Source organism: Tursiops truncatus, chromosome 19 (assembly GCF_011762595.2).
Source record: "Tursiops truncatus isolate mTurTru1 chromosome 19, mTurTru1.mat.Y, whole genome shotgun sequence".
Classification (NCBI taxonomy): Eukaryota; Metazoa; Chordata; class Mammalia; order Artiodactyla; family Delphinidae; genus Tursiops; species Tursiops truncatus.
Window position 1 is genome coordinate 56,038,576 of NC_047052.1, and position 10,491 is coordinate 56,049,066.

The 10,491-nt window shown below is 40.9% G+C and overlaps 1 protein-coding gene across 2 annotated transcripts in view; it reads left to right on the plus strand.

Moving 5' to 3' along the window:
* The window catches only part of ZNF667 (zinc finger protein 667), a 55,529-nt gene that overhangs the window by 10,077 nt on the left and 34,961 nt on the right, over window positions 1-10,491 (plus strand). The window contains exons 3-6 of one of the 2 annotated variants that reach the window (XM_073796278.1): window positions 13-57; window positions 1,107-1,198; window positions 2,660-2,786; window positions 4,089-4,181. In XM_073796278.1, the coding sequence (XP_073652379.1) occupies window positions 1,166-1,198; window positions 2,660-2,786; window positions 4,089-4,181 (253 nt within the window). In that variant the 5' untranslated portion in view covers window positions 13-57; window positions 1,107-1,165. Of the gene's footprint in view, window positions 1-12; window positions 58-1,106; window positions 1,199-2,557; window positions 2,787-4,088; window positions 4,182-10,491 lie in introns of both variants that reach the window. The other variant, XM_073796277.1, reaches the window with a different exon arrangement.

Consider the following 10,491-nt stretch of genomic DNA (forward strand, 5'->3'; position numbering starts at 1 on the left):
TCTTATTTCCAGAACTCCACGTCTCACGTGGCTGCTGGCATGTGTTGGGCAGCACAGGTATAGAGTGACTCAGGGTGATAGAGGGCCTCCTGTGGAGGTGATGCTTGACGTCTCACCTCTTCCTCTCCCACTAATGCACACCATTGAGATTACCCTTCTAGATTTCTGCATACCTATCTAATGAGTCCCTTCTCCAGCTGTTGCTTCCCCCTCGCCCCTCCCCCACCACACACACCCAGTTTATTTGCCACATAGCCACCGAGAAAAATTTTGTTAAATGTTAGGTCAGCCACATCATTCCTCTGCTCAGCCACCAACCCCCCATGATGCCTTATTGCGCTTGGGATGAATTCCAAACTGCTCCTCACCCCTTCATGATCTGGCCCCTCCTGCCCTCACACACCTCCTAGTCCACCACTCCCCGTCTTGCTCATTCTGCGTCAGCTCACCCGCCTTCGCACTTCCCTTCACATGCAAGCATGTGCCTGCCGCAGGGCCCTTGCACCTGTTGTACGTCTACCCAGAATGCCCTTCTCCCAGTGCCCAGGTGGCTCACACTGCAGTCACACTTCGGCTCAATGTTGCCTCCTCTGAGAGGCCTTTCCCTGCCACCCCGTCACTCCATCCCCTGCTCGGGTCCTTTTTTTCCTGCATAGCAGTGATCTCAGCTAACACTGTGTTCTATTTTTTTTTTTTTTTTTAACACTGTGTTCTATCTGGACCTGTCTTCCCTGCTGGAATGTAAGGTACTTGGGAGCCAGTACCTCTCTGCTCTAACTCTGCTCTCTCCCCAGCACTGGGGACAGTGCCTGGCACCTGATGAGCACTCCACAATTCCTTGTCAGATGGAAGAACAGGTGTCTGCCTGTCTCATTTGCCTCCTGATCTGGAGCCTCCTGTGATCTTAAGAACAGATAGTGTTGGCCGTGGTCCCTCCCTGATCCTGAGAAGGGGCAGGAATGCTTCAGAAGATGTTGTGACCTCCCACAATGTGCATGTCTGTGCACGTGTGTGTGACCAGGGTGTGGGGCCAGGGGATTCTTATCCTAGAGACCCTGGGACCACCCAGAAGGCCCAGTCGACTCATGACTTCTCTTCTCTCCCAGCCCCACCTTCTCAGCACTCTGCCCCTCTCCAAATTGAAACCCTCAAGGGGGAGGAAAGGATGCCTGCTGCACGTGGGAAATCCAAGTCCAAGGTAAGTAGTGGTTCCTCGTCCTTTGGGAAAGTTCCATTGTGTAAGAAACCATTTGCTTTCCTTCCATGGGAACATCCTATCCCACAGAGACCCAGCCAAGACATAGTCCCTGGCTTCCTTCCATCACCACCACCGGGTGTGGGAGCATGAGAAGGGCCACTCAGCGTCCCCCCTCTCCTTTTTTCTCAGTGTGCACGTGACCATTCACCTATTCATTCAGCATCTCCAGGGTCTCTGCCTGTGCTGGGAGGAATACTCTCCCCAGAGAGAAGACCAGAGCCACCATGATTTCTCGAGGTGGACATGAGTACCCAGGTGGGACCTGCTGGGGCAGAGGAGGATTGGATGCTGTACTCCAGAGTTAATCTCTTGATGTTGCTTTGTTTTTACATGTACACCCCATTTTTACAAGGAGGACATCTCTCTAAGAGACTCCTCATAACCTTGTATTCAGGTTGAGTTAGTTGGAGCCAGGCCAGTGAGTCAGCCTCCTGAAATGAGCATGTTTCAAGACTAGATGATGAAGTGATTTTCTACAATAAGCCTCTTCAGTGTAGTTTCTCATAATAGACACTTTTGCCCTCTAAGTTATGTGTATTCATTCCCTATTGCCACAAACTTGGCCATTCAAAACAGCACACATTTATTATCACACAGTTTGTGGGCTGGAGTTCAGATACAGCTTGGCTTAGCTGGATCCTCTGCTTTGGGTCTCACAAGGGTGAAATCAAGGTGTCAGCAGCTGTGGTCTCATCTGAAGCTCAGGGTCCTCTTCTGAACTCATTGGTTATTGGCAAAATTAGATCCCCCTCCTGCATTTCATGTGGCTCCCTTCATCCCATCTTCAAACCAGCAGCAACAGGTCACATCCCATTCATCCTTCACATCTCCTAGACTTCCCTTTCTGCTCTCCTGTTCCACCAGCTAGAGAAAATTCTTTGCTCTTCGGGGCTCCTGTGATGACATTGGGTCCACCTGGATAATCCAGGCTACTCTCCCTATTTTAAGGTCAACTGATTAGTAACCTTGATTACATCTGCAAATAAACTTTTGCCACGTATAACGCAGACACATGTGGTTAGGGACATGAATCAGCAGCCAGACTGCCCAAATTGAACCCCAGCTCCTTCATTTACAAGCTATTAGATCGTCAGTAAGTCACCTCATGTCTCTGGGCCTCAGTCACTGGCTAACATGAGCCAGTACATGCAGAGTACTTAGAAAAATGCCTTGTCTTTGTCAATGCCCCATAAATCCAAGTTGATATGCTTTTTATGCAACAAAATCTTTATCATGTTGCATTGTGTTTTAGTACACCTGCCCCTTTTGATCTCAGAACCGCAAATGTTTCCTTAATAGAATCCTGGCACCATGTATCTCCCGTGTTTGGAAGTCCAACGTTTTCTCAGCCATGTGGAAGCACAAGCCCACAGTGAAAGGACGTGTGATTTTCCATTTCAGGCACCAGTCACATTTGGGGATTTGGCCATCTACTTCTCCCAGGAGGAGTGGGAATGGCTGAGCCCCATTCAGAAGGATCTGTATGAAGATGTCATGTTGGAAAACTACCAGAACTTGGTTTCTCTCGGTAAGGCTCTCCTGCCCCCATAATCCACAGCTGGCTCATCGTGGGACATGAATCAATCAGTCTAGTCAAGAAAACAGAAGCCACTCCAGTTTTTTTGTTGTTGTTTTAATGGCTTTATTTAGGTATAATTTACATATTATACAATTCACCCATTTGCAGTATGCAATTCAGTGATCTTTTTAATGTATTTACAGAATTGTGCATCCATTACCCTAGTCAATTTTAGAACATTTTCATTATCCCCAAAAGAAAGCCTATACCCATCATCAATCACTTTTTATTTCCCCCTGCCCACTAATCCCGCCAGATTAGGCAAACACTAATCCACTTTCTGTCTCTATGAATTTGCCTGTTCTTGGCATTCCATAAACATGAAATCAAATATGTTGTCCTTTGTGTCTGGTGTCGTTCACTTAAGGTAATATTTTTGATGTTCATCTACATGGTAGTGTGTATCAATACCTCATTCCTTTTTATGGCGAAATAATATTCCACATTTTGTTTATCCATTCACCAGTTGGTGGGCATTTGGCTTGTTTCCACTGTGTGGCTGTTACGAATATGCTGCTGTGAATGTTCACATACAAATTTTCGTGTGGATGCATATTTTCATTTCTCTTGGGTATATACCTAGGAGTGGTATATGCTGGTCATATGGTAACTATATATGTAATCTTTTGAGGACACCTGGCTTGTTTTTAAGAGAAAAAATTTAAAGTATTGACTTAACAGGTACTATTGAAAGGTGAATATTAGACACAGATGGTAACTGCAGGACACAGCCACCATCCTAGGGCTGGGAGGACAGAGGAAAGAGTTGAGAGTTTTTAGGACTCTGAGGAAGGGACTCAGACTTCTGAAGGAGAGGGGTGCACTGCCTGGTTTATCCTCCTGAGGGGGCAAGATGAGGCTAGTTCTGGAAGTGCAGGGAAAAAAAGAAAAGCATAGATTGAAACCAGCAGTACCCCTATTGGTAGATGCTGACACGGAGCACCTGGCATAGAAGTGTGGATTACAGCAGATCAGAGAACGGTGGGCTTGGGAGCAGAAAGGCAATAGCTGAATAACCAGCCTCAGGAGTTTCTGGTCCAACTTTTCATGAAAATAGTTGGCTTTGTAGAGTTAGAAATGAATAACTCTGCTGGCTATGACTGAACTTTCACCCTTCTTATTCTCCACCTATCCTTTACATCCTCCATGCTCCTCTTGCACTAATAAACCCCATTTTTGTTGACACAAAGCTTGGCTCTGACAGCTGTGGTGCCCACATCATGCTCAGTTCCAGTGTTTTCCTGTGTGCAGGACTTTCCTTTCGGAGGCCAAATGTGATCACCTTATTGGAAAAAGGGAAAGCACCCTGGATGGTGGAGCCAGTGAAAAGACGCCGGGGCTTGGGTGAGTGACAGAGAACCAAGGCTTAGAAGCTGGCATTCTGTGTAAAGGTGCCCTCCATCATGAGAGGGCAACATCTTTAAGATAATAGTTGAGAGCCACTTTCTCCACCTCAGAGGCCCCAGGCTTGTGCAGAAAACGCAAGCCTCTTCAGTATGAGCCCCAAGAGGGAGAATAACCAACATTTAACAAGCTCCTTATTAGGTACTCTTTTAAGTACAGGTTCCTCCCAACAACCCTATAAGGTAGGTACTATTATTATTCCTATTTTATAGATGAGGAAGCTGAGGGCCAGAGAGGTTCGGTGACTTGCCCAAGGTCACCCAGCTAGGAAGTGGCAGCAGAGTTGGAGTTTGAACCCCAGCTTCCGGTCCCAGAAGCTCAGCTTTCAACAGCCTCATCCCCACCTATCCAGTCCCCTGCCTCGGCTTTCATATTTCCCTTCAGAGAAAGTGTGTCCTGATTTCTCTAATGATAGCATTTCAAATGATCAAACTTGCATCATTTTCTTCAATCCTTAAAAAAAAAACTAAAAATCTTTTCCATAACTGTTTATTTTGACTGCTTTTCAAGAACTCATTCCCTTTTCTCATAGATTTCTCTTTGGTTGGTCAAGTTATGGGTTTTTAAAATTTTTTTGTGTTTTTTTGTTTGTTTTTATAGATTTATGAGTTTATTATTTGTGGTAAAAAGCACATAACATTAAATTTACCATCTTAACCATTTTTAAATGTACTGTTAAGTATATTCACATTGTTGACCAAGAGTTATCTAGAACTTTAATTTGCAATACTGAAACTCTGTATCCACTAAATACTAGTTCTTCCCACCCCTCCATTGAGCCCTTAGTATGATTTTGACTACTATGGGTACTTCATATTAATGGAATCATGCAGTATTTGACTTTTTGTGACTGGCTTTTTTCTGCTTAGCATAATGTCATCAAGGTTTCATCCATGTTGTAGTATGTGACAGGATTTTCTTCTTTTTTAAGGCTATATAATACTCCATTGTATGTATATACCACATATTCTTTATCCATTCATCTGTCAATAGTCATTTGGGTTGCTTCCCCTCTTAGCTATTGTGAATCATGCTGCAATGAACATGGGAGTACAGATATCTCTTCGAGATCCTGATTTTAATTCCTTTGGGTATGTACCCAGAGGTAGGATTGGTGGATCATATGGTAGTTATGTTTTTAATTTTCTGAGTAACCTCCATACCATTTTCCACAGTGGCTGCACGATTTTTCATTTCCACCAACAGTACACAAGGATTCCAACTTCTGCTCATGCTCACTAGCACTTGTTATTATTTTTTAAAAATGTTTATTTATTTGGCTGCGCCGGGTCTTAGTTGTGGCACCTGGGATCTTCGTTGCCACTTGTGGGATCTTCGTTGCAGCACGCTGGTCTTACTGTGGCATGTGGGTTCTTTTTAGTTGCGGCATGTGGGTTCTTTAGTTGCGGCATGCAGACTCTTCTAGTGCGGCATGCAGGCTCTTGGTTAAGGCATGTGGGATCTAGTTCCCTGACCAGGGATTGAATTGGGCCCCCCTGCATTGGGAGCATGGTGTCTTAACCACTGGACTACCAGGGAAGTCCTCTGGTTTTTTTGATAGTGGCCATCCTTATGGTGTGAGGTGATATTGTGGGTTCAATTTGCATTTCCCTGATGATTAGTGATGTTGAGGATCTTTTTATGTGTTTATTGGCCATTTGTCTGTCTTGGAGAAATGTCTGTTCAAGTCCTTTGCCCATTTTTTAACAGAGTTATTTGTCCTTTGTTTTTAAATTGTAGGAGTTCTTTATATATTTTGCATGTTAATCCCTTATCAGATATATGATTTACAATACCCATAGGTTGCCTTTTCCCTGTCGTTTTATTTGACATGCAAAAGTTAAGTTTGAAGTAGTCTCATCTGTTTTTTCATTTTGTAGCATGTGCTTTTGATGCCATATCTAAGAAATCAGTGCCAAATCCAATCAGTGCCAAATCCAGTGCCAAAAAAAATCAGTGCCAAATCCAATCAGTGCCAAATCCTGAAGCTTTTCCCCTATGTTTTCTTCTAGAAGTTTAATAGTTTTAGGTTTTACACTTAGGTCTTTAATTTTTTTTTTTTTTTTTTTTTTTTTTTTTTTTTTTTTGCTGTACGCGGGCCTCTCACCGCTGCGGCCTCTCCCGCTGCGGAGCACAGGCTCCGGACGCGCAGGCCCAGCGGCCATGGCTCACGGGCCCAGCCGCTCCACGGCATGTGGGATCCTCCCAGACCGGGGCACGAACCCGTGTACCCTGCATCGGCAGGCGGACTCCCAACCACTGCGCCACCAGGGAAGCCCCTTTAATTTATTTTGAGTTAATTTTTGTATATGGTGTATGGTAGGGGTCCAAGTTCATTCTTTTGCATGTAGATACCCAGTTTTCCCAACACCGTTCGTGGAAGAAACTGTTCTTTCCCCATTGTATAGTCTTGGCACCCTTGTTGAAAATCATTTGACCAGATTTGCAAGAGTTTGTTTCTGGGCTCTCTATTCTCTTCCTTTGGTCTACATATCTATCTTTTTTTTTTTTTTTTTTTTGCTGTACGCGGGCCTCTCACTGTTGTGGCCTCTCCCGCTGCGGAGCACAGGCTCCGGACGCACAGGCTCAGCGGCCATGGCTCACGGGCCCAGCCGCTCCGCGGCATGTGGGATCCTCCCGGACCGGGGCACGAACCCGCGTCCCCTGCATCGGCAGGCGGACTCCCAACCACTGCGCCACCAGGGAAGCCCTACATATCTATCTTTATGCTACTACCACACCATCTTAATTATCAGGAAGTCTGAGCCTTCCTACTTCATTCCTCTCTTGCAAGATTGTTTTGTCTGTTCAGGGTCCCTTGAGATTCCATATGAATTTTAGGACTTTTTTCTATTTCTTGAAAAAGATGTTATTGAGATTTTGATAGGGATTGCATTGAATCTGTAGATAACTTTGAGTGGTATGGACAGTTTTACAATATTAAGTCTTCCAGTCCACAAGCACAGGATGTCTTTCCATTTATTTATATCTTTTGATTTCTTTTAGCAATGTTTGTAGCTTTCAGTGTACAAGTCTTTCATCTCTTTAGTTAAACTTGTTCCTAAATATTTTATCCTTTTTGATGCTATAATAAATAGGATTGTTTTCTCAGTTTCCTTTACGGAGTGGTCATGGTTAGTGTATAGAAATACAACTGATTTTCGGGTGTTGATTTTGTATCCTGCCACTTTACTGAATTCATTGATTGGTTCAAACAGTGAGGTAGTTCCTTCTATTCCTATTTTTTTGAGTGTTTTTATCATGTTAAGTTTTGTCAAAAGCTTTTTCTGCATCAGTTGAGATGATCGTGTGGTTTTTATCCTTTAATTTGTTAATGTGATAGACTACATTTATTTTCCCGTATTAAACTATCCTGGCATTCCAGGTATAAATCCCACTGGCTCATGTGTATGATCCTTTTAATATGTTGTTGAATCTGGTTTGCTAGTATTTTGTTTAGGATTTTTGCATCAGTATTTATCCAGGGATATTGGTCTGTAGTTTTACTTTGTTGTGATGTCTCTGGTTTTGGCATTAAGGTAATGATGGCCTTATACAATGAGTAAGTATTCTCTCTGCTTCTGTCTTCTGAAAGAGATTATGGAGAATTGGAATGATTTCTTCCTTAAATGTTTGGTAGGATTCACTAGTGAACACATAATGGGCCTCGTACTTTGTTTTTGAAGTTTATTAATTACTGTTTCAGTTTTTTAAATAGATATATGCCTATTCACATCATCTTTTTCTTGTGTGAGTTTTGGCAAATTATGTCTTTTAAGGAATTGATCAGTTTCATCTAGATTATCAGATTTGTGGGCATAGAATTGTTCAGTTTTCTTTTATTATATTTTTAATTTCCATGAAATATGTAGTGAAGTCCCCTCTTTGATTTCTGATATTAATTTGTGTCTTCTCTCTCTCAGTCTATCTAGAGACTTACCAATTTTACTGATTTTCAAAGAACCATCTTTTTATTTCATTGTATTTCTCTATTGATTTCCTGTTTTCATTTTCAATGATTTGCTCTAATTTTTTTTTCTGCTTACTTTGGATTTAATTTGCTCTTTTTCTAGTTTCCTAAGGGGGAAACTTAAATTTTTGACTTTAGGTTTTTGTTCTTTTCTATTATATGCATCCAGTGCTATAAATTTCCCTCTAAGCACTACTTTCAGTGCATCGCACACATTTTGATAAGTTGTGTTTCCATTTTCATTTAGTTCAAAGTATTTTAAAATTTCTCTTGAGATTTCTTCTTTGACCCATGTGTTATTTAGAAGTGTGCTGTATAATCTCCACGTATTTGGGGATTTTCGAGTCATCTTTTTGTTAGTGATATCCAGTTTAATTCCATTGTGGTTTGAAAGCAGACACTATGATTTCTATTCTTTTAAACTTGTTAAGGTGTGTTTTATGGCCCAGAATATGGTCTGTCTTGGTGCATGGTCCATGTGAGCTTGAGAATAATGTTAATTCTGCTGTTGGATGAAATACTCTATAGGTGTCAATTATATCCAGTTGAATGATGGTGTGGTTGAGTTCCATTATGTCCTTACTGATTTTCTGCCTGCTGGATATGTCCATTTATGAGAGGAGGGTGTTGAAGTCTCCAACTGTGATAGTGGATTCATCTATTTCTCCTTGTGGTTCTATCAGTTTTTGTCTCATGTAGTTTGATGCTCTGTTGTTAGGTACATACATGTTAAGAACTGTTATGTCTTCCTGAAGAATTGACCCCTTTATCATTATGTAATATCCCTCTTTATCCATGATAACTTTCCATGTTTTTAAGCCTGCTCTATCTAGAATTAATATAGCTACTTCTGTTGTCTTTTGATAAGTGTCAGCATGGTCTACTTTTCTCCATTCATTTACTCTTAATCCATATGTGTCTTCATATCTAAAGTGGGTTTCTTATAGACAGCATACAGGTGGGTCATGTTTTTTATGCACCCTGAAAAATCTCTTTTAATTGATACATTTAGACCATTGACATTTAAAGTGATTATTGATGTAGTTGAATTTATATCTACCATTTTGTTACTGTTTTCTATTTGTTACTTTTATTTTTTGTTCCTGTTTTCGTCTTCCACTCTTTTCTGCCTTTTGTGATTTTAAATGAACATTTCATATGCTTCCATTTTCTATCCGTAGCATACTTTCTTTTTTATACTTTTTTTTTTTTTTACTTTTTAAACTCTTTTTAGTGGTTGCCCTAGAGCTTACAGTACACATTTACAGTTAATCCATGTCCACTTTTAAATAACACTGTTACCACTTTGTGGATAGCATGAGTACCTTATAATAAAATAATGCTAACTCCTTCCTCCCATCCCCTCTATCATTGCTATCATTTACTTCACTTATATATATATAAGTATACATTAGCATACACACACATAAGATAAATATATAAGCATATGTAATCAAATACATTGTTGCTATTATTATTTTGAATAAACTGTTATCTGTTAGACTAATCAAAAATAATAAAAGGCCTTCATTTATTCCTTCTTCAGTGCTCTTCCTTTCTCTATGTAGATCCGAGTTTCTGACCTACATTATTTTCCTTCTCTCCAAAGGACCTCTTTAACACTTCTTGCAAGGCACGTGTACTGGCAACAAGTTCTCACAATACTTGTTTATTTGAGAAAGTCTTTCTCTTTCACTTTTGCAGGAAGTTTTCACAAGGTACAGAATATTAGATTGGTGGGTTTTTTTTCTCAGTAATTTAAATATTTCATGCCACTCTCTTCTTGCTTGCATGGTTTCTGAGAAGTAGAATGTAAATCTAATCTTTGTTCCTCTATAGGTGGGCTCTTTTTTCCCCTCTGGCTTCTTTCAGGATTTTTTCTTTGATACTCTGCAGTTTAAAAATGATATGCCTAAAAAAAAAAAAATTATATGCCTAGGTATAGGTTTCCTAACATTTATCCTGTTTCGTGTTCTTTGAGCAGCTTAGATATGTAATTTAGTGTCTGACATTAATCTGGGGAAGTTTTCAGTCATTATTCTTTTTTCTCTTTCTTCTCCTCTGGTATTTCTATTACAGATATGTTATTTCTTTTGTAATTGTTCCAGTCTTTGGATATTTTGTTCTGTTGTTTCAGTCTTTGTTCTCTTTGCTTTCCAGGTTTTGAGGATTTTATTGATAAATTCTTTAACTTGCAGAATCTTTCCTCAGCTGTGTTAAATCTACCAAAAAGCCCATCAAAGTCATTCTTCATTTCTGCTACAGTGGTTTTGATCTCTT